The following is a 24,045-nucleotide window of genomic DNA, read 5'->3' as shown; positions in this document are numbered from 1 at the left end:
CGGGGGGATTTTAACATCCAAGCTTTGGAGGAGGAGGAAGGGTCATGCCCACATTTTGGAGCATGGGAAGGAGGTGGTGGAAGGTTTTACTGGACCTGCTCAGGGGCAAAACAAACAGTGAGACCCGGAGGGGGCTGGTTTTATCCTTTCACACACATACTCAGAGCCCTCAGTGCTTTTCCCAGCACTTCCATCCCTTTTTGCACGTCCCTTTTGTCGCATCCTGCCCTACCACGCCAGCCTCTTCCCTCTCTGGTCTTTATGGGGAAAAAAACCCTCATTATAAAGTGACATTTCAAGTTCTCTGGAGCAACAGACGTTCAGGCCCAGGAGTTTGGGGTGAGGTGTTGGGTTACAAAGCCGTGAGTATCTTTGCGAAGGGATGAGCCAGGAAGGAATTTTCAGGTGGGATCTCCCTCAGCAAGGTGCTGCAAGCAGGAAAAAGTGGGGGGAAAGCCATTCCAAAACTGCCTGAATAGAGCAAACCATGGAAAGGAGCTGTTAGGTCTTGGTTTTCACCATTTACGGGCTTTTATCCCATTTCTCCCCCTGACTGCCCTACATGGCACGGACTGAACCCCTCAGCTTGTCCATGGAGAGGGAAAATGACCTCAGGGAGATCATGGAATGGTTATCCAGCCCTGGATGTGATTCATCTGTCCAGGGGACAAATACAAAAACATGATCCTGAGCAAAAAAGCTGCGGCAGTAATTCTCATTGCCCACTGCAGGGAAAAAAATATAAAATAGCTGAACAACAGAATGCAGATCAATTTGGGTTTAGGGGAATTAAGAAAAACCACCACAAACCAGAAAAGCACCCACCACCTATGGCATCTAATCAATCTTCTGTTACTAGGATGGATTTGCTTTTTATTTTTTAATTTGAAAAGGTGGCTGGAGGGGCACTTTAATGGGCTGGAAAGCCTCCCTGGCCTCCTCCAGCAGCTCTGGGAAGATCCTGCTGGACCTCTTTGGCAGGTGAGGAGCAGAGCTGAGCTGCTGGAGGACCCTGGGGATGCCTGATGCCACCAGGGGATCTGATCCCAGCGGGAGCTGGGTGTCCCCAGGGTGGAGAGGTATGGGAAGAGCTCAAGCCTGGGACCTCTCCGTGCTGGGAAGAGCTTTGGGAACGGCCAGCTTGGGGCCTTCACCAGGATTTAACAGCTCTGGGGACAGGGGGACAGCTGCCTAGCAGGGGGTGCCACCCAAGCATCCACAATTCCCAGGAGGGGCAGAGCAGCTGGGGACAGAGAGGGGACAAGGAGGGGACAGCAGAGGACGGGGTTACGCTGTTAAGGCCTGCGGAGCTCTCAAGGCGAGCGGGTGATTTGGGGAAAAGTCCTGGTTTCCTCAGGGAAAGGCAATTCCCTCGTGCACCTCCCCTGTCCCGGGCAGAGATTAGAGCAGTAAGGTTAAGAGAGTAGCGGGTACATCCATGAAAATCCGCAGCTGAGTCTCCACTCCGAGCGCTGCCAGCTCTCCCGGAATCCTCAGGGCGCCTCGTTGGAGGTGGCTCCGTTGCCTTTGTTGACGTAAAAGGGGCGGTAATGTGACTGCAAGGAGAATTTGGGGCACGTCAGTTGGAGCCCCCCCTCCTCTTCCTGACCTCCCACACCTCACCCATCCATCCATATCTTACAAATTCCTGCCCCAGCACCTCCAGCTTCTCCTCCTGGACAACAGCGCTGCCTCCTTCCCCTCCTGGAGGTGCTGGAGCCATCAAATGCAAGCAACTTTGGGCTTTTTTTGATTTACACACGTGCTTTGCATGGCCCCTGCTGCCGAGCCAAAGGATGCCTCATGTAAAACCTCAGACTGTGACTCACGGCTTGATGAGAGGGCTTTTTTAGGGAGAAGGGGAATGTCACCTTTATTTTTATGCCTCTGTCAGTGTGTTTTAATTGCTCACTAACCTGACAGCTCAGGGGAGCTGTCACACTGGGAGCCACGCACAGTTATGCAAGTTGTGTGGGGTTTATTTGTGCTCTCTGGCAGGCAAACCCCAAACTCTTGTGCGTGGCAATTCCCACACAGTGGGGCAGCGTTGGTTGGTGCCTCCGTGCGCTGCAGCACCCAATGTTTGTGTAAACAGAAATATAAATGGAGAGGTGGGGCAGAACCAACAGGAATTGGCATTTTCTGCCTCTCCAGCTCCGTTTGCTGCGGTCCCTGAGTGAACCTCATCCCATCAGGACCTGCCCCTGGAATTTCACTCTGATCTGCCCCATTTCAAGGAGCAACACGTGGCAAGGTTGTGTTGTGCAGCCTCGTGGTGCAAAAACAGCAGCCAATTTCTTTGCTGGGATCACTGGCTGCAGCCTGGGTGGGAATATCCTCCTACCACTGAAGGAGTGACCATGGAAATCAGGAAAAGAGGGGGTTTTTAATGTCCAGTGTGTGCTGGGTTTGTTCTCAGGTGCAGAAGGTGGCAGAGGGCCCACAGGAATGTTCTGGCCCCGAATAGTGCAGCCCTATTTAATATTAGGAACAGCAGGAAGCACGGGCAGAGCAAACCCAGCCCATCTCCCTGCTCAGCGCTCAACACCTCCTGCTCCACGTTGCCTTTTGTCGAGATTCTTTTCATTTTATGGCTTTAATTTCCAACATAATTAAGATATGAAAGAGGGGGGGCTTCATTTGAAAGAGCTCCCTGGGCATGAAAAAGACCTTCCTCCTTAAACAGCACAATCCTTTGTGAAAATTTGTATTTACAGACCTTTTAGAAGGTATATTACTTAAATACACATTTAAGGCTATTTTAAAAGCCAGATTATTGGCCCAATAGACCATAAAAGCTCCTACAGAGATCCTGCAGCCTGGAGTGTGTATTTCTATTTTGGTGCTTTTAAATGCTCATATTTATCAGCTCAGTTGTTGGGTTCAGGGCTGTGTGGTGAATATTGGCTATAAAAAGAAAATGGTCATTACAGATGTGTGCATGGCAGGGGAAGGGAGACAGGGAGGCAATGGTGGGAGCAGTTACCCAGATTTTCTCTGTGGGGATTAAGGAAAAATCACTGGGAACACACAGTGGATGTGGGTGATGATGTTTTAGAGGGTCAAACCCAAGGCAGAAGGGACGGCAGAATTTTGCTGCTTTGCTGCAGCACCTTCAAAGGCTCGAGGCTGGATTTCCTGAAAGAATCTGCCAAGGAACATCCCTTCCATAGGATTCACCTCCTGGGGAGCCTGGAAAACGGAGCAGATCCAGCTGCAGCCGCTTTCTACCTGTTGTGTGTTTCCCTCAGTGTGGGAATGCTCTCAATTCCTGACCCTCTGCTCCTTGCAGGTCTCATTTCCATGGAACAGTAAATAATCTCCCACAAATGCGCAATCAGAAATTTAAAAAAACATATGTAAGATTTCATCTGTGCGGGCAAAAGCTCGACAATCTTAATTCAGATCATGCAAGGCCTTAACGCAGCGTGGTGTGAATAAAACCAGATTAACTTGGTGCTCCTGAGGCAATGCATTCCCTGGTTGTGTATTTGAGACTACAAGCCCTAAAACATCCCTGGCCTGGGCCTCTGACAACGATCAGTGTAAAACGAGTGGCTCGGAGATGCTGTGATGATTTCTGATCACAGCCGGACCCCTCATCTTTGATCCTGCATTTGCCCACTGCAGGGCATGACCAGCAAGGCGCTTTTATGTGGTTGTCTTTGGTGTCATTTACACATTCTGGATGTCACAGAGTGACACAGAGTGGGTGTTGAGAGCACACCTGCAGGCAGGAAAAGTCCTCTCAGTATCATTTTACAGGATTTGCACAGTTCCTATCTTCTGCATCACATTTTAGACCAAAACCTTCTCCAAACATCAATTCTGCAGCACTGATTATTCCCACACCCCAGAGCTGTGGAAGCTGGGGGCTTAATCCGCATCCTGAATAGGGTTGAAGCCTTTATTTCCCCACCTCCAAAGGACCCATCCCTGCATCTGAAGCCTCCCTGGAACAGGCTGAATCTCTCCCCCCACAGAGCTTTTTCTTACCAATACAGACTGCTTCGAGGAGGATTTCCACGTCTGTGGCGTCACCTTTGCAGACTGGTGCCTCACTATGGAGGGGTAGGCTGTGATGACACAAAACACAGCCAGTTACAGAGCAGCCCCTGCCACCACCACCCCCGTGTCCCCTGGCCAGCGCCAGGACCAGCAGCAGGACTGGAAGTGCCACCTCATTAGTATTGCATTGCTCAACATGGAAATGCAGCCGACAGCCATCAGACGGTGCCTCTTCCACCGTCCAACCAGGCAGGAAAAGGCAGGAAAGAAGGGCTGGCTAATTAAAACGTCTGAGGAATGCAGAGAGGTGGAATGCAATCAGACCAATTAAATTCAGGCCGAGTCCCAAAGTCAGCATTGTGACTCTTGCAGAGAGCACCACAGGCTGTTTAATTAGTGCAAAGAGCTGAGCCTGGGGTTCTGCAGCTCCTCTGGCAGCTTGATAAGCCCTAAGCCCTTCCAGCCGCCCGGCTCTGCTCTGCCCCACGGGTGCCAGCAGCCCTGCTGTGTCACAGCCAGTGTCAGGGCATCGCACCATGGCCCTGCCCCACCATCTCCAGTTAATCAGACCTGACTCTGAGCAGGTTCTGGTGCTCTTGGATTCCACCTCTGGCGCCCTTGGACCCGTGGGTAGTGATGAGAGGACGATGAGATGGTGAATGGGGGGTTTGGTTCAGGTGAAGGAGGACAGGCAGCTCCTGAATATATTTTTTTTAAAGGTTGTGCTGTTTGTGTTGTTTTTCAGTGACAAAGCTAGAGGGGCAAATGGCCATGGTGCCTTCCTCAAAAATCATCTAAAATTTATCCCATTCCAAACAAAATTTAAAATCACTTCACCTGCTCACTAAACAAAACTTTGTAATAGTTTTTAACACTCCTTGTCGCCCTGGCTCAGCAGAGTCGCTCGTGTGCAGGTGCCTGGGAGATTGGCAGTCAGGCCAAGGTGTGGGAATGCTCTGGGAAGCCAGAGCAGGATTAGGGGGCTTGTCACCTCAGAAGGGGCAGGAGGAAGGGGAATACTCAGTTCCTAGTACCGGTCTTAGTGAAGAGGCTCCCATCAGACTGTTTGCTGAAGTCACCGGGCGGATTCTGTCCCACCGAGGAGAACTGAAAAGGCAGCTTAGTGCCATTGCCTACTGGAAGATAGAAGAGGTTGTGTTATTCCAGGGGGCTGCAGGGGGGCATTTCCAAACACACCTGTGGCGCTGCCTTCACCTGGCTCGGGGGGCGTGGGCAGGGACAGCCCTGTCCCTTTTCTCTCAGGGAGAAAAGGCAGATGGGAGCAGGCAGCTGTGAGTGGGTGGGAGCGATCCCAGTGTTCCAGGCAGGGAAGAGCCTTTCTCCTGAGCGCCCCAAGTGCAGGTGTGGCCGCGGAGCAGCAGCTCCTGCACCTCCAGAGGCAGCAGGGACGACTCCAGCGCTGCCCTTGCCTCCTGGCAGTGGAGGCTTCATTCAAACCCCACTGACATTAAAGCAACGCTTCCCCTCCTGGCCTCCTCGGGGTCAGGCCCTGGCTGCCAGAAGGAATCTGAGAGATGAGAGGGACACAGCCCTGCCTGTGGCATGGAAAGCAGGGAGGGCCAAGGTGTGGCCCTGAGTCACCAGAGCTCCCCCAGGCAGGGTGGCCGTGGCTGCTGCCAGCGTGAAGGGAAAGGCTGGACCTTGCAGGAACGAGGCAAAGGAGGAAAATACAGGGAAAGGAAGATGGGGATCTGGGAAGAAAAGGCATGAACACGGGCCAGGCTGTGTCTTTGAGAACTTATTGGTAAAAGGTGTGATGGAGAGAAGCACCTTATGCTTCTGAGAGTACTTGGAGTCTCCTCCTGGTTCTGCCACAACCTCCAGAGTGTTCTGAATGATGGTTCAGGATCTGGGGATCTTTGCAAACTGGCTCCTGTGTTTTCCACCTCCTTTCTCTGTGCGAACAACGGGAAGCAGGGATGCCTTTCCCTCCTGTGAGCACAGCACGGAGAGCCTGGGCTCGGGTGGGTGCACACAGTGCTGATAGTCCAGCCAGGAGCTGGCTCTGGGACTGGCAGGTGCCAGGGCAGCTGAGAGAGCAGCAGGAAAGGTGGGTTAGTCAGGCAGAAAGCTGTGGCACGGGGGGTTAGATCCTCTCAAACTGAAGGCGGAATTACCCGTACCAAGTGTTTCCTCAGTCGCTTGGAAGGAGGAAAATTCCCATGACCGTGGGTTGAAATTGGCTGTAAAACAAGAGCATCCAGTTCAGCAGTTGGCTCCTGATGAGCTGGCCCAGAGGCCTGTACCTGGCATTGCTCTAGGAAAAGGTCCCCACCGAGTTGGGAGCAGCCCCAAAGCAGAAATCTGGGCCCAGGGAGCAGAGGAGAACCTGGGGTTTATCCCTGGGTGTTAGGGAATGGGGAATAGGCTTCTCCTGCAGTGAGCAGAGCTCTCAGTGCCACAGAGCTGCAGCAATCTGCCAGCTCAGGTTTGGCTACTCAACATGAGAGATCTGCAGGCAGAGGTTTGGGTTCAGAGCTGCAGAGACACCAGGACAGGAACATCCCTCTGCCCTGTGCCAGGCGTGTGCCCCAGGGTGCCACCACGACGCAGACTGGTGCTGCCGTAGCCCTTTTGGGAGGCACTGGGAAAGCAAAAAGAAGATGGATTCTTGGAGCGGCTCTGCTGCCATCCTGTGGGCTGCTTCTCTATTTAAGATGTGTTTCTGTTTACACAATTCTCTCTCTTTGTGCCCGAGTCCCTTCTACTCTTCATTCAAAGACTTTCAAGATGATTTTTCCAACTTTGGCTTTGGCCAGACTGTTTGACACATCAGGAGAAGAAAGCTTAGTGGGAGAGGACAGAAAGGAGCGTGGAGCAGTTGAACAGATTGTTCCTCTGTCTTTGAGGCAGCGTTTGAAACGTTTTATATCTCCCCTCTGCCCCATCCTGTCATCCCTGCAAGCAAATGTGGGATCATAGAATGGTTTGGGTTGGAAGGGACCTTAAAAACCATCTAATTCCACCCCCTGCCACAGCCAGGGACACCTTCCACTATCCCAGGTGGCTCCAAGCCCCGTCCAACCTGGCCTTGGACACTGCCAGGGATCCAGGGGCAGCCACAGCTGCTCTGGGCCAGGGCCTCACCACCCTCACAGGAAGAAATTCTTCCCAATATCCCATCTAAGCCTCCTCTCTTTCAGTGTGAAGCCACTCATTATGACACTGTCTTTAACAACAAGAGCAGTGGAAGTCTCCTTGAATTTATGCAGGGCTTAAAACCTTACAAATTCAGCTGGAATCCAAGCAGTTCCTCAGTTTGGGCTGCTGTAATTAGCACAGAGCATTCCTCAGTCCAGCAAACAGACTTTCCACTGTGGCCTGGGGCAGAATCTGCAGTGACCCAGCCTCACCAGAAAAAGGGTGTGTAGCAAAACTGCCATGAGATACTGAAGGATTCCGAGCCTGTTACACAATGCCAAGGGTGGTCCTCGCTTTTTCCTCCCGTTTTATGGGATTCCTTAGCAAAGATGCAATCAGCTGCACTGCTGGACCTCGCTGACACGGGGACAGGGTGCAGAGAGCTCCAGAGAGTGAAATGATGATGGGGATGTTGCATTATTCATCAGGTAATCCTTGGCTAGCCAGCCTGCAAGCTAAATGGTCGCATCTCCTGCCTTGCCTACTGATTCATCCTGCTCCCCAAATCCCCACCAGTGTGGTTCCAGCAGCTGGATCCTGCCTGTCACCCCTGAGCCCTGACCCTGCTGAGGTCTGTTCATGAGCACAGGCTCTGTGTGCGATCATGAGCTCGGTTGTTTTGGCCAAAGTCACTTTGTTGATAGAAAACACAGAATGAGTAATTTGGAAGGCAGCATTGTCTGTGTTTCCAGGAAAACGCGGATGTGGAGGTGGGATGAACGATCCCTCAGCGTTTGGACAGTCAGAAATGCATTGCAGGAAGAGGGGAATTGTTGTACAGCCCTCACTCTGCTCTGGACACTCATCACTACCTGGATCTGGCAGTGCCTGCAGATCCCTCCTGGACCTTCAGGAGGTTGGGATGCTGGATCCCAGCAGGAGCCTCTTCTCCCAGGTGCCAGCAGCTCCAGAGAGCAGCAGAGGGAGGTTCAGGCACTCATGAGAGCACCGACCATGCTGTGGCACTGCCAAAATGGCTTTTCCCTTCCTTTTTTCCCTTCCTTTTTGCCAGGCTGGGAAGCATCTCCGTCCCAGACACACGTGGGATGACACTGCCCAGTGTTCCTCCCACCACACCCCTGCCACACTCTTTAAATGCCTTTGGGGCCGTTTCCACCTGAAAGCTCCACATTTTGGGAAGAGACAGGCTCAGCTTGTGCAGTTTTAGAAATTATTTTCAAACTTCCCCTGGGGCTGGAAAGTTTTGGGTGCAGGGCTGAGTCTGTGGTCTGAGCAGGATTTCCCTGGCAGCACAGGGCCTGGAAACCCTGAGGCAGCTGAGCAGCAAAACAAACCCAACTCTAAAAAAATGCCCCTCTGCCCCTGAAGTTGGGAAGAGCCCTGCTCAAGTCCTGCTGGCACTGAAATGGGAATGTCAGCCCTGCTCCAAACAACATCCTCAGGGCTGCCAGGTGTGGGCTGAGGGCACGGGAGAAGGGCCCAGTGGCGATCCCGACAAAGGGCTCAGTGTCGGGGTCTGGGTTATCCTCAGGAAACCCCAGCACAGGGCAGGAATGTGCCTGCAGGGAGTGTCCCTGCTCACTGCTGGCACATCCCTGCCCACCCTCTGTCTGCAGAACGGGAGCTGGAGACACCTGGCAAACCCGGGCAGGGCTGAAATGTGGTTCCTTGTTCCGTGCCACCCTTCCTGCTCTTTTGTTCCTCGCCTCGCCTGGGCTTTCAGCGCTCTCAGCTTCTCGCTCTGGATGCCAGTTTAGGAATGACAGCTGGGATTTTAGAGCTGAATGTGTTGGAAACACTGGTTCACTCCAAAAGCTCATCCTGCAGTGGCCGTGCAACACGTGGGACATAACAAATCACCAGGGCTCTTGCTGTCAGAGCTCAGAGAGGAACTCCAGACTCCTGCCTTTTATTAGGACACATTCCTCACTTCTTCTGTCCTTTCCCTGGAAAATTATGTTTGGTGGTGAAAGTAAAATCTTAATGCTTAGTGCAGCTTTCACTTGATAGCACAGAGAGGTGAGCTCTGGGTGGAGAAAAACTCTGATTTTATCCTGGTAGCCCCTGTTAAAACTCCTCTATATTCACTCCTGGATAGCGTTCAGTCACTCCAGCTCTTCCCCATAAAGCTGAGAACCTTTTCTGCCTTGTTTGAGGCAAAACCTTGTCAAAGCTCTGTAAGCTGGAGAGAGGAAGTGCAGAGGGCTGGATCTGGAAGTGTGAGGGAGAGGAAATTTTGGGATACATCATCAGTGAAGTTCTTTTCCTGAGCTGGAAGGGAGCCTGCCCACCTCTGGGGTGCCCTACCTTTAGGAGACAGGAACATGGAAAATCTCTTCAGGTTGTCGGGCTGGTTCCACTCGTAGTTGTTCATCATGAACCGGTGGTCCCCTGGAGAAGCAGAGCAGGGCGTGAGCTGGGGGAGGCACTTTGGTGGTCTTTAAACCCCCTGTGGGATCTTTGGCTGGGAGCTAAAGCAGCTCTGGAGCTGCCCAGAGTCGAACATAAAAGGTTCCCTCAGAGGCGGAGCCCAGCTGAAGGATTCAACCTCTCAGCAGACACAGGATCTCCTAAAATCCACAGCGAGCCCTGAGGGTTGAGGTGTTTTCTTACCAAAATACTGTTGTGTGGCTGAAAATGCCTTCAGAAGTTTGAGTTTGGCTCCTTTTGTGCGTTTAACCTGAGCACAGGGCTGGCTGATCGAGAACCGCCACTATTTAAAGCTGCAGAAATCAGTTCTGGGAGGGTTAAATGGCTTGGCTTCTCCAGTTTTTAGTGGAAGATGCTAAAGCTGTGTTGCAAGCAGCTCTAAACTCTTGGACAAGGGTGGTTGGTTCAGGTTTCATGGATCAAACTTACTCCTACACAGCCTGGGTTTGGATTTCTGACACTGATTCACAGGAAATGAGGCTTTAGCACTACACTTGCTCATAAAAACACTTTCTTTGAAGGCCTCTGTAAACCTATTGTTCTCTGCGAGGAAGTAAATTCGGTTTTCATGTTTAAATAGCTCCACTCTTTGATTCTCAAGTCACTGAACAAACTTTTCTTTCTCCCATTTATTCCGGTGCTATTTAAGCTCCCTGAATGCTCCCTGATTATTCGTCTCCTCGCCACGTAGGCACCTGTTATGACAACTGAAAGGACGTGGATTCCCTTTGGAGTCTGCTATTAGGCAGGTTTCATTCCATTAATAGAAGATTTCTTCCTGGGAAGTGTTTTACAGTAGAAGATCAAGCCAGCTGCAAATGAATTTGTTGCAGTGACTCAGGGGGAGTCCAAGTTAATAACTCCACAGTTCCTTAATGGATTTAATTCCCTTGCAGCCAGTGGATGCAGAGTGCTGCCCTCTTTCATCTGTCACCGTGGCTTGGAGAAGGGAGAGCTCTGAAGCTCCTGGGACTCGCCATAAATAACATTTCCCACCTGCTCCCAGCTTTTCATTAGGCACACTCCAAGCTGTGTCCTTGCTAAAGCCCCTGGAAGCACCCAGGTTTCTGCAGAGCAGGAGTTAAAAATGGTTTTGGCACTTGAATTCCATGGATTTCAAATAACAATCAGGGCTTCTGGCATCACCAGCATGGAGGAGACCCCAAATAAAATAATCAAGAAGTAATCAGGCTTTATCCTGAGCTACCAGGACTGAGCAGCTGCAGAACCTTGTTGGGTTATAAGGATGTCCAAGGAAAACGGTTCAGGGCTGGCAAAACCCATCCCAGCAGATGGAAATTCTGCACAGCTTCAGGTGAACAAAGGAAGGAAAATGCACAGAAAGCGATTTTTGGATTTGTTTGTCATCTATTCATATTAAGTTACTGTCAAATTTTTTTGACACCTATTAATGTCAAGTTATTGTCAGTAAATCTGGAGCATGTGGAGTGTTGAGAATTTAAATGGGAATGCTGCAGTGTTGAAAGAGAAGTAAGGTTCAATTTCTGGTGCTACTTTAAGGGCAGGAGAGCTTTAAAAACCTGCCTCTAGCTGAGTATCCTGAGCACTTGGAGTGGGACCCCTGACCTTCCTGAAAGGTTGGTCCAGAAGGATCTGGTCTATCTGATTCCTGTTTGATGGAGAATGGGCAGTGTACAGTGTAGATACAGGAGGGATGGCCACTAAACACTGAATTTGAGCGAATTAACAGCAATTTGCAGATTTGCAGCACAGTTCCTCAGCTGCTTGTGTTGTCTGAACTGGCCTTGAGGTTATTCCTGCACCTTTCCGGCTCCCACATCCCCCTGGAAGAGCAGGGTGCCATTTCTCCTCGCATCACCCGCTGCTGTCCTGCTTCCTGGGGTTCCTCAATGACTGATAGATTACATCCTCCCGGCAGCCAGGTGAGATAAGCACTCATTCCCATCCCTGGGATTAAGCAACCTGCCCAGGGTTACAGAGGCTGCTTGTGGGAGAGCTGGGAAGTGCAGACAGCAGAGCCCCATCGTGGTGCCCTGGCTTAATCTGAGGTGTGAGCCTGATGCAAGACAAGGCCTTTATTCATGGCTAATTGGGAGGAAGTGGGTTATAAACTTGAAAGATTAATTTTGGTGCTGTGGTGTTGGCTGTGACCTCTGCATGCACCTTAAAGATCTCCTTAAACATCACTCAGGTGTGGGGATGCCTTGGACATCCTGGATCAGGGCAGGCAGGAAAGCTCTCCCAAGTGGAACAGGGAGTATGATCAGAGTTTTTCCAGTTTAGGTTGTAGCTTAACACCCAAATGGAGCCCTTTTGACTTGGGAAATTAGATTTTCAAATACTTCTTTTCAGTGACAGGTGCTTGCAGGGTATTTCATGTTCCAGCCAGGCAAGCAGAGGCTGAAACCCTGCAGTTGTAATATCTGATGTCACACCAGCACCCCACATGTGCTAACCGAGTGTACAAATAGGATTTCAGACTCGCCATCCCACATTCACCCTTCTGCCACTGCCTTCTCCCTGCACTGAGCTGCCTCAGCAGATCTGTGGAGTTTCCCATGTGGAAAATGTCCTGCTGAACTTCCAGGGGCTCGCTGGAGCCTGGCACAGGCAGAATGGCACAGGGCAGGAGGGAAGGGAGGCTGTTCTTGAGCCCACACAGGAGCTGGTGGAACCCATTAAATCCTAAACATGAAACCCTAACATGAACCAGGGAACTGGGGCCAGTTTGAGATACTTGAATTCCCTGGCATCATGAGATACTTGAATTCCCTGGCATCATGAGATACTTGAATTCCCTGGCAGTTCTACTGATTCCATCCCCACACAGGAGTGGCAGGATAACTCTGATATTCCAGAATTCATATTCTAATGACTCCCATATTCCAGAATTCATTCCAGCTGCAGGTGTTGTTACTCCCACTTTTCCCCCAGGTCTTTGCTGACTTTCTTCTTCACCAGGATTGCTCATCATCCTCATCACCCTCACCTCCCCTGACCCTGCCTTCCAGGGGAGGAGCGAGGGAGGGAAGGGGAATATTTGGGATATTTTACCGTTCTCCATGTGGTTCCTCTCGATGAAGTTGCGGCCCAGGTCTGCCTTGCAGATCTTCTCCACGTGCCTCATGCAGACGTTGAGGAGGTCATCCCTGAGCAGCCCCATGGATGGGCTCATGCTCTCCCCTTCCAGCAGCACGCTGTAGGTTGGGAGGGATGGAGGGGGCACGTAATTCCTCATCAGAGCCCCAAATTCCTGCCAAAAAAAGAGGGATCACGGGTTAATGAGGAGCATAAGAGGATAGATCCTAGGGAACTGGTTGTTGTTAGACTCCAAAGGTGCAAAGGAAAGCAGTGAAGATGGGCAGGAAAATGTTCTGCCCATGGTTTGCAGCCATGGCATGTCCAAGCTCATTCCTCACCCACCAGAGCACAGACAGCTCCAAACGTCCAGGTGAACCCCTGACACGGATGTGCAGTGAACTGGGGAAGGTTCACACATCTCACACTTATTTGGGGTTGTCTTTGGGACAAATCCTGTCCTCGTGGGGACAAAGGAAAGGAAAATGAGGTCTCTGTCACCTGCAGGAAGAGCACGGAGTCGCTGATCTGGTGGATCTGCTCCCTGTTCTCCTTGTCCTCACGCAGCAGCTTCGCCCTCTCCTCCAGCTCATCCACGATTTCTTTCACGTTCTCCGAGGCGATCTTCTCTCGCTGGTCCAGGGCAGCCTTCACCTCATCCCTCTGCCTCTCCAGGTCACGGATCAGCTCCTTGAAGTGCTGGTCCACCGTGGCTTTCTCGTTGGTGGTGTAGTTCTGGATGGGGAAGGGGCAGACAGAGGAGGCAGCAGGAAAGAGGAGAAAGAAAATATTAAGATTTCACAGAGTTCTTTGCTACTAGAGGGACACAGAGGGGGATAAATCCAAGGTTTCAGCTTTTAGGTTATGGAAACTCCAGCTGTGCAAGTCTTAGCTGCAGGAAAGCTGTGCCAAGAGAAGCAATACCTGTTCCTGCAGTGATCACATGGATGCAATCCAAAGGGGACACTGCCTTCCCAGGGGTAAGAGCATATCTCTTATTTCATTCATGCACTCACAGGTGATATTTAAAAACACTCTGTAGCCTCCTAAATCATGGTTCTGGCTCCTGGACAATTTGAGGACTAAATTCCCACCATTTCAAAGGATGAAAGGTGCTGAAACACTTTTTACAGGCCTGACCTCGAGGTGCCTCTGAAACATTCCTCAGGAGGACTGGGGATGTAGCTATATTGAGAGTCAACATTTCTAGGTCAGGTTTCCAGTAATCATAATAATAATAATAGTAATAATAAAGCAGATGAAAAGCAGAGCTGGTGAGCCAATGTGCTTGCACCACATAAAAGGGAGAAGAATGGCTTTGCCTATTAATATTATGCAAATTTGCTGGGGTGTCTCCAACTTGTGCTTTCACTGCTTTATTCAGTTAGGCTATAAATGAAAAAAATAATACCATGACTCCATTCCAACCCTCACCACGGTGCAAGAATTATAAAGGAGCCCTCTCTCGGCACGGAAAGAAGCTGTTCCACCATAAATAAGATGTTTGTTGGGGTAACTTCATCTGCTCCTGCTGTCTTATCTCAGTTTGGGCAACCCAGAGCCCTTTTTCAGGTTATTTGTGGATTTTGTTTCTAAATCTGCCTGGCTACTGGTGATGGAAGGGCCATAAAGGACCTAAAAAAGGAGCCAAAGCAGGGAGGTGCCTTGGTTTTGTAACAGGGCTTGATCTCCCCGCAGGGAATGTCGCAAGACGCCTTCAGTGGGAGTTGTTGTTTCCAAGATTTGGCTTGGAGTTTGGGATAGGGATGAGATAGAGGCCAGGGAAGGATGGAGTGAGGAAGAGCTGAATGTCTTGAGGAAAGGAGGAGAAGGAGAAAAGAAATCGGTGATCACAGGAGGAAGAGGTGAATTCAACATCTCAGACACACCTTGATGCGGTCCCTCTCCTTCTGCCACTTGTCCACCTCATCTTCCACCTCGATGATCTTCAGCTGCAGCTGCTCCTTCTGCAGCGACAGCTCGGCCTGTGGGGAGGAGAGGAGAAGAGAGGGAGCCTGGTGAGCTGGGGCTGAGGGTGGCCCACTTCAAACAGCCCCGAGCCTGCCCTGCTGTGCTCAACAGCAGCAGCAGCGGGGAGGTCCAGGCTGCCGGCACTGCCAGCGGGCAGCATCCCAGCACAGTCAGCTCCCTCAGCAAAGCAGCAGCACCCACCTCCCAGGCTGTCAGGGTGCTGCTTTTAATCACATGGGAGTCATGAGCTGCAGGGGAAGGGAGCTGTTTCAAAATTCAGCTGTGTGTGCAGAGCAGGGCCCAGCCCAGGGTGTGCCTGTGCAGCAATAACAGTTTTCATGTAATTACGGAATGACGTTTGACGAGTGTTGCAACAAGAGGATGATGCCTCCGGCAGGAATTCTGTTTAGACAGGATCGTGGATTAATTTGCTCTGAATTGAGAGCTTTCATGTAGCGATGGAGCAGGGGAATGCTTGGAAAAAAATTAAAAAAAAAAAAAAAGCCACAAAAGGAGGAGGGAAGAGGTGTAGTCAGAGCCTGCTGGGCTGAGATCAGCAACTTCGCTGGCATTCATTTGCATTTCGTTGTGCAGTGGCTTCCCAGAGAAGCTCGGAGCAGGGACTTGTGCAGGAATTTGTGGCAGTGGAGCCATGGAGGTTGGGCAGCCATGCACCGTTTCCCCAGATCATTGTTTCCCTGGATCGGCCCAGGACCTGGATGCTGGCAAAGCTTTGCCCCGTTAACTCCAGGTCGTTCCCATTCACCATCCCTGCCCCACAGATGCCTTTGTTGGTGCATTTCTGCATTTCACGGGTGTGCAGGTTGGTCACAGCCGTGGCCAGAGGCAATCTGGCTGTGGGACACCCAGCCCAGAGCTGTTGAGGAACTATGGAGCTGGCAGAAATCCCCTGCGTTCTGTCATGTTAGAAGAGTGCTCAAAACCCGCTGTTCACGGGGGATCTTTAGGAAAATTGTAGGATTAACCCAAACCACTTAAATTCAGGCGGACGGTTAGAGGCGTGGATGGATAAATCCACTCTCACACTCCAGCTGTCCGTCCAAGAACGTAATGGAACATGAAAATGTGGGTGTTTATTGATCAGAGCTGCCCTCAGGAATTTAAAAGTTTTCAGTTCTCCACTTGAAATGAAGAGCAGGGAAGAAGCTGTGAACCAGCCCAGACAGGAGCTCTTGTCTTGATGCCAGACAAGTGTCTGAACACCCTCTGGAGCTGGAATCCAGCACAGCTGCTCCGAGAGCACCAACCCCAGCTGCTCCAATTTCGAAAATCCCTATTTATGGAGGGAGAATGATTGGATGGTGGTTTTGTTGCCTTATAAAACACAAGGAAAGTGGGAAGAAAAAAGGGAAGTGTGCTCAGAGGTGTCTCAGTGCCACAAAAGCTGCATCTTCAAATTGTTTTTAGGAGTTGGGAGAGCATTGGCCATCTAAATATTATCCACACACCCTCGGTAGCGGCCTGAAGGCTGCCATGAGCTGATTCTCACCCTCTCCAGGGGTTCAGGATTTCACAGGAAAGGATTTTGTGGCACAGGTTCACCAGGGAACCCACACTGGATTCCAGATGAGAAAATTTGCTCTGCTACTGATCAAAAGAACAAAGACAGGAGCTTGATCCCGTAATTTTCACATTTTCAAGACAGTGACTTGGAGGAGTTCCTGCTGGTTTCCATTCCCACGTGCAGTGGGAGATGTCCTGTGCATCAAGACTCTGCACAGCAGGGAAAGGCAATGAGATAAAAATATTTTAGATCCATTTATCCATTGCACTGCATTAGCCAATGTGAGAAATGACACCCAAATTCCAGTTGTTTCCCTGAGCCCCAGAGCTACATCCAGGTGGAATTATTTGTTCGCAAAGTAAAAACTCATCTCCAGAGCAATTATTTCCCTCCTCATCCCCAAAAATCAGGACATCCTTATAGGAACGTGAGTGAAATCCTACAGAGAAAGACTGGAAGGAATTTTTGGGGAAGAGCAGAACTTTCACAGCCATGCAGACACTCCCAAACTCAAGGGATTTGCAGAGAAAATGACAGGAAAAAAAAAAATAAATCAGGTGATGGCTGGAAGAGGGTGATAACTATGCTTTTCTAGTCCTTTTTAATTAAGATGGGTCTCCAAGGAATTTTGGGAACTATGATTTGTAGAAGTGATCCTGACTCTCGGCAGTTCAAACATCCCCCAAAAGGTGGTTTGGGTGCTGCTGGTGTGGGGTGTAACAAGCATTTAAGAGCAGAGCCACTCAGCAATTTGGAGCGAGATTTCTGACTTGCAAATGGGAATTACAGAGATGGTCCCAAGAGCCAGGATGCAAATCCCACACTCAGCCAGGTTTGGCAAAGGGGAAACACCAGCACAGGCTGCAGCCAGGGCAGGGGAGGTGAAGGGAGGTGTGAGTGTGTGGTACTGCAAAACATTTTAAAAATACTACAAAAAAACCACCTTAAACATAGAAAAAAAATGTTAAAGAGAGGTGTGGGGGAGACTCTGGAATAGTGGAGAAACTGGTGGCATGGGCAGCAGGGTTCAGGGAGGGTGCTCTGGAGGTGGAGCACAACATCAAGGGGTTCAGGAGGTGATTTCCTGATGGTTTTAAGACCTTTTTTTTGTCTGGAAGGTTGCTTTAGCAGTCCATGTGTATCACAAATAGGCCTTTACAGTGGGGGGGGTCACAGGTATTAGGGACAGGCGGTGCCTCAGCTTCATTCCCTAAGAGGAAACTCCTATCTGCCTTCATATTTCTCAGATTTTTCAGGGTCAAAAATCCTTGATGGACCACCCAGAACAAATCCACTGGAAGATCTGGGGTTCAGAAAATCCCAATGAGAGATAAAACAGCAACACCCCCCATCGTGGGGGTCCCTCCAGAGCAGAAATAACAGGAACAGTGGGAGGAAATCCAGGAAATCCAGATGCAGACAATTTTTGAGCACAGCTGGTTGAGAAATGCAGGCACTGAGAACCTTCAAGCTAAGATTGGATCCCCTATTAAAGCCTCAGTTAATTAGGGCAGTTCAGAGGCTTCAGTGAAAGTTCAGAGTGTCCATCCAAACACGCACAGCTGAGCCCAGCCCTGGTGCCGTGGAGGACCTGCAGATGGGAGATGATGAGCCTTGCACGATGATGCAAGTGGTTTGTGCAAGGCAGCAGCAGCACAAGCAGCATCATGCCCTTAATGCCCTGGGAACACCCCAGTGTCCCCAGCCTGGGAGAGAGAGCTCTGCTAATTAACCTGCCAGCAGCATCCCAAGGAAATCAGGGAGCTGGAGAAGTGCTGTTCCAACTCGTTGTCCATGTGGGTGCCATGGCTGAAAAGTCAGGGAGTTGTTTGAGACGTTATTTCTGCTGGGTTTAAGATGACATTTCCCCATCTCAGTTTCTGTGGTGTCAGAGGGCTAAAACCTCTGGAGACTCTGCCAGCACCCTGCAAAAATGTCACTGCAGGAGCTGAGGCTCCCTGCACAGCTTGGAGGGAACTCCTTGCTTGCAAACAAGTGGATTTTCCCTGGATTCTGCCCTCAGTGTAGAGGATTAATGCAGAATTTGGGCAAACAGGCGATTTTGCTCCAATCACAGTCACTTCCTAGATTTCCAGCTGGGAGAAGAGTGCCCTTCCTGCAGGTAACTCTGGGGAAAGAGCATCTATTCCGAGCTATGTCCACAGAGCAACCACAGCTGATGCAGATAAAATCTCACAGCCGTGCTGCGCCAGCGAGAAAGGCCCCAAAACCCTTCCAGGGTTTTATTTTGTTTGTTCTCTGCTCAGTGAAAGTGGTGCAGAGATGGGAACCCCTCTGGATCCGTCTTTGTTTCTTCAAAGCCTGGCTCAGCCTTTGTGAAATCCCCCCCTTTTCAAAGCTGCTCTGTGGGAAGGAGGAACACCAGCTCCCCTTCCTGCACAGCCCTTCCCTGTACCCACAGCGAACTTTGCTTTAAAAGATAAATAACTACAGAAAAAAAGCCCAAATCAAAGAGTTTTTCAGCAGAGCTGGCCTGACATGCTGAGCACCAAGGCTGGTGCTGGAAGGTAGTGCCAGGTTGTTTACAGCTCTGGGACTGGCAGGCAGAGGTGAAGTTGTCTCCTTTGGAGAGCAGGCCTGTAAAACAGGTTTGGGATGAAGGATCCCCTTCCAGAAGGAAGGATGCTGGCTCCAAGGGGGGCTCTGGCTCTGCTGATAAATCAAGGGTTTTATTGGAGCTGCTGTGGAGAATTCTCACTTTTCAAGTGTCAGTGGTTATTATCCAGCCTCACAACCCTTTCCTCGGCTGTTTTTTATACTGGTTCTGCTGCAAACTGTTACTTTTCCTTTAAATCTGCAGCAGGAAACGAATGCAAAGTGGATCTGGGGAGAGCATTAAAGGTTTGCTGGGTAAAATACGCAAATAGCACAGGGTGGGAAGTCAGGACAAATGTCTCTGTCTGAGTCCCTGTGCCTTTCACTTGTGTCTGCTCAAAAGGAACAGGGGGTGAGTGACTCTCACCCCAGGCTCCTGAAAAGTGGAAGATGCTGCTGTATTCTCTGTCTGAGACAGAGGTATCAGGCCTAACTATAGGTGTCTCTGTTCTGGCTTGTTTGCATTCCTCTTCTCCTGGGCTGCACCGTCTCTGTCTGCTCCATGAGACAAGCAGGGTTTCCTAATTCCACAGAAGGGTCTTTCCCAGCTCCAAAGCACAGCTCCTCTCTTCCCTACAGGCCTACAGCAAAGACAGGCTCCTGAAAGAGGCTCCAAGCTGCATTAATCCTGCAGAACTCAAGGGCAGATGGACCTAAACCCAGCTTATTCTGTGACAGTTTCGTGCCACCAGATCGCTGAGCGCCCAGGCTGGCAGTGCAGCAAAACAACCACCGGTTCTGGAACCCTCTCCAGTTCTGGAACCCCCTCCAGTTCTGGAACCCTCTCCAGTTCTGGAACCCCCTCCAGTTCTGGAACTCTCTCCAGTTCTGGAGTCACACAGCAGCCAGGGACAAGGAAATCCTCGCAGATAAGTCCTGGACATCCAGCACTGTGTGAACGGCTCTGGCTGGACACAGCTTTATTCTGGTCACCACTCCAGTGGCAGAATGAATTTGGAGGTTTTAAAGCTACTCTGGAGCTGCTGGGATGCCAAGCTGGGAAAACAGGGCAGGGATAGGGGTGACCTGGCGTGGGGTTGTTGCTTATCCCTTCCAAAAGGGCAGCAGCACCAGCCACTCTCCCAATTTGTGGTCACATTCCAGCTGGGCTGATTTGATAAGGAGAGGTGTTACACACCAGGGGCTTGGAAATATTCATTGCTCTTTGTGGTTCTTGCTGAGGCTCCACCTCTGGTGAATAAATCAGGGCTGGGAACAAACATTTGTAGGCAACAGCTTTCGTGCTAATTGTTTTTGTCTGAGTGAATGCTCGCTCGAGTTACAACAAGATCAAACTCGTTGTCAGGAGAAACTTGCACATGTGCATGATTCACGTTGATAAATCCTAACTCCTTGAGGCCGAGCAGCGGCAGAGCCAGTGCAGGAGGACCTAAGGACTCAAGGACTCTGAGAGAGGAATCAAACACCATTTGAATCACAGTTCTCTGCTCATCCACGGTCGCCTCTTTACAATCAAGGTGCTGGAGGTGTATCCAGCCACAGGGGGAAGGATCTGAGCAGCTTTGCTTCCTCAGGAAGCAGCTGTTCCCCTCATTGCAGGGCAGGAACTGGACACCCCGGCAGACACCAGACACAGCTTTATGTTAGAGCTCTGCAGTGTTCAGGGCTGACATCAAAACCACGAGGACAGGCAATTACGGAACAAACAAGCCCTGCAGGAAGCTGGGAAAGGCTGGCTGAGACATGGAAGAGGCTTTGTCTGGTTTCAGCAAGGCTGCAAGCTGGAGATGACACGGCAAGGAAAGACCAGAGAAGACAGAGATAAGCTCTACACAAGATGCTCTTTCAGGCTGATGAGAGAAATCTTCCCAGCTCCCTAGAAAGAGTAAAATTGTTCTTCCCATGAAGAGAACTCAAGAATTTTTCACAGCAGGAACCTGTGTTTGCCTGGTCACCACGTCACAGCACTGGTTGGGGGTTTAGGAGATCTTAGTGCTCTTCCAGGTTCTGACTGTGTGACTCCAGGCACATTGTTTTATATAATTATTATTTTACAGGTCTCCTTTCTGCCATCTCTCCTGTCCTGTTTCTAGGCTGGGTCCTGCTTTTACCACAGGGGATGTGCAGCAACAAACGTGGTGAGCCCCTGATTTTTGCTAGAACAAGTGAAATCTCCTCATCCACCCAGAAAGCAAACAACAGGAGGCTTTAGGCAAACAAAGCTGAAAGACATTTCATTAGTGGAATCTCCCTGGATGTCCATCCTCTAAACCTGTTGCAGTAACACTTCAGGGGAAATGATCAGGTTTTGTGCTTGCCACCAGGGTTTGTTGTTTTTTTTTTCCTATCTGAGCTTCAAAAGACTCTTTCCGTAGGTGTGGCTCAACAGAAAAGGAAAAAAAAAAATCCAAAACCTCATCTCACTCTAAGGAGCTGAGATAGCAATTTTCAATCGTTATTAGTGCCCATGAGGAACTTTAGCAGCCACTGGTTTGACAGCTTGTGTTGTGGAGGTCCTGCCCCTGAACAATGCCCACCTTTCTGTGGGTAACACCCCACAAACACCATCAAAACTCAAGAATAATTTTTAAAAACTCAGCATTTCTGGCTTTGATTCAGCTTCTGCTGAGAGTCAGGTGTGCTGGAAACCAGGTTGTCCATCCCTAAATCCAGCGCTGTGCTGCTCCAGCCAGGATTGGGAGAACGACAATCCCATGGCAACAGCACGCAGGCAATATCAGTTCTCCACTAAACACTTCCCATCCACCACCACTGCATCCCGGGATTCCATCCCAGCCATGATCTGAGGGGAGATTGCAGGCTGGGGAGCAAAGGCTGCGGTGTGACACTGGGATCTGCAGACTGCTGGGAACAGAAGGAAGAAAAGGAGAATCAAATTACCTCTTTCCCTGCCTTCTCGATCTCCACTGTCACCGTGCTGTGGTTCTTGTGCTCCTGGAACATGCAGAGGTAGCAGATGCACATCTGGTCTGTCTGGCAGAACAGCTCCATGGTCTTCCCGTGCACAGGGCATTTTCTGGCTTCGAAGTCCTTGATGGGGTCCAGGAGCTGGTGGTCCCGGAAAGCCGCTCCCTCCAGGTGGGGCTTGAGGTGCAGCTCGCAGAAGGAAGCCTGGCACACCAGGCAGGACTTCACAGCCTTCTGCTTGTTGTCAATGCAGGAGTCGCAGAGAACATCCTCGAGCTTCACGCGGGGCCGGGAGCCGGCGGCTCTGTCGGCCTTGTTGAAGGGTCTTCTCAGGTCGCCCGTCTCCACCAGAGGCAGGGAAGATTTCTTCAGGTCCCCCATCTGCCCTGCAGAGAACAAGGATTTCCTCCCTTCCCCGTCAGCGGGCAGGAAGCTCTTTTTGGAATCCAAGGAGAAGAGGGACTTCCTGAGGTCGCCCTTCTCTGGGAAGGACAGGGCCGGTCTCCTCATGTCTCCGATCTGGCCGCTGGCGAACTGCATCTTCTTGGAGTCTGCTGAGTCCATGCTGAAGTAGGTTGACCTCTTCTCGTCGGATGACTCCACAAACTGAATGATGGGCCTCTTCCAGTCACTCCCAGAGAAGAGGGAGCTCTTGATTTGCCCCGTCTCCAATGCAGCACCGCCCGTGCCTTTTATAGCTTCTTTCTCACCTCCGCCAGGGCTCGTGGCCTTCTTGGCTTCCTCTTCTTTTTTGGGGGCAGTTGGGCTCTTCACGTCCTCGGGCTTGCTGGCGGTGCCGTTTGTCCTGGCTGCGCTCCCCGTTTCCATGTCTCAACAGGGTCAATGGCTTCTCTGCTCGCTCTCTGCTCCAGCTCCCGTCTCTCAGCCCCCTCCAAGGCAGGCAGGCTCTACCTGGTCGTTGTCTCAGCAAGGAATGGCTCTGGAATGGCTCTGGAATGGCTCTGGAATGCAGGAAACCTTCTGCCCGAGTGACGCACCCGCAGCTCCTGCGAGGAGGAGCAGCGCACCCAGACCGCGCCGAGGTGGATGCAGGGGGGAAGAAAGGAGGAAAGGAAGGAGCAGACGTGGAGGGATCAGAAGCTCCAGCTGTGCAGTTAATTATACAAGGCAGTCCACACCCAGGAACATTCTTGTCTAACCAGGTTGGGGAGGAAGGGCTGTTTATATACATAGAAATGGCTCCTTGGAAAAAAAAAAAAAAAGAAAGAAAGAGAAGTCATTTTCATTAAGATGTAGCAACCAGTTCCACCGCTTGTTTCAAAAATAATTTGGCCAGCAGCTGAGGTTCCCCTCCTTGCAGAGATGGGCAGGGTTGGGGAGACCACGAGATGCCCAAGGTGGGTTTGTTAACTGGGTCATAGCAATGCACCAAAATAATTAGGGTTGTAATTAAAATGAACGCCTAGAATAAAGCATTCTTCAACCAGGCTCCCCCAAGGGCTTGCTGCATTCAGGAGGGAGGAGAAATGCATGGTTAATACTGGGTTTAAATGGCCCTATTACCTTTATTTTGATTTTATTTTGGGTTTGTGCAAGGTCTGTCCATCTAGACCTGGAAATAACCCAGCCACGGATCAGAACAGGAAAAATTGGCTGGGCCTGCTTTTCTCACAGGCCACGGAATCTCCGAAAGATGAGTGGTAAAATAAAACCCCACTGTGTGCTCTGTGATAAAGGTTTAGGTGTATCCTACGTAGCGCTTCCCATAAATGTCCTCGGAACTGGAACACACCTGGAAGAGGGACCATTTTGCAGCTTAGATGGTCAGAACGTCTCTTGCCAGAGAAAAGAAGTGAAGAAGTTTTAAAAATAGATCTGTCTCCAGCAGCTGAACTCCTGGGAAATGTTCACCTGTTGGAATCACAGAAGATTTCAGGAGAAAAAAGCTTTTTATAAGCACTGGTGGATTCCAGCGACTTCTAAAGAATGAGGTTGATCTTCTTCTCACATCACATCAGATTATGCTCGGAATTTCAGTGAGATTTCTCTGAGAGGAATGTCCAGGGTGCAAATTAACCATGCCAGAGATCTGTGCTTAATTGAGTTTTCTCAGAACGCCCTGGTGACGCTGCTGGAGAAGGTGATTTTTACCCGTAAAAAAGTCTCCTTAAACATCCACCAGGAACCCCTTGTTGGAAGGGATTTGAGTACAAATCCAGGTCTGCATTTTCCAGCTTTTTTTGAGGTGTGGAGGAAACAGAGGCAAAGCAGGGACAGCATAAATTCTGGATGTGATAGGAGAGGAGAGCGTGAATTACAGACACAGCTTCTAAAGGTCTCGTCTGTGCAAAAGGAGAGAAAAGCAAAGTGAAATTTGTTTTCTGGGCCCCTGGCTCATAGATCCAGCCCCTCTCGCTGCCTGCCTGTCTTTACCACTCTCTCTTTATGAAAAATGCCTCAGC

The 24,045-nt window shown here is 50.5% G+C and overlaps 1 protein-coding gene across 5 annotated transcripts; it reads right to left on the bottom strand.

Moving 5' to 3' along the window:
- Positions 1-153: 153 nt before the first annotated feature.
- Positions 154-22,770, bottom strand: TRIM29 (tripartite motif containing 29). Of its 5 annotated transcripts, none has more exons than XM_032133785.1 (9): positions 21,596-22,770; positions 14,511-14,606; positions 13,123-13,356; positions 12,598-12,796; positions 9,439-9,522; positions 6,153-6,212; positions 5,043-5,144; positions 3,997-4,076; positions 154-1,556 (listed from the first exon to the last, which is right to left on the bottom strand). In XM_032133785.1, the coding sequence occupies exons 1-9, from the start codon at positions 22,448-22,450 to the stop codon at positions 1,494-1,496; spliced, it is 1,773 nt and encodes a 590-aa protein (XP_031989676.1). In that variant the 5' UTR covers positions 22,451-22,770; the 3' UTR covers positions 154-1,493. The 5 variants fall into 5 exon arrangements, with proteins under 5 accessions (XP_031989676.1, XP_031989677.1, XP_031989680.1 ...); XM_032133786.1 differs by having other exon boundaries at positions 5,043-5,141; XM_032133789.1 differs by lacking the exon at positions 5,043-5,144.
- Positions 22,771-24,045: the final 1,275 nt, after the last annotated feature.

Source organism: Corvus moneduloides, chromosome 25 (genome assembly GCF_009650955.1).
Source record: "Corvus moneduloides isolate bCorMon1 chromosome 25, bCorMon1.pri, whole genome shotgun sequence".
In the NCBI taxonomy this organism is placed as follows: Eukaryota; Metazoa; Chordata; class Aves; order Passeriformes; family Corvidae; genus Corvus; species Corvus moneduloides.
The sequence above is the reverse complement of the archived record's forward strand: the minus strand, read 5'-3'. Positions and strand labels throughout refer to the sequence as shown.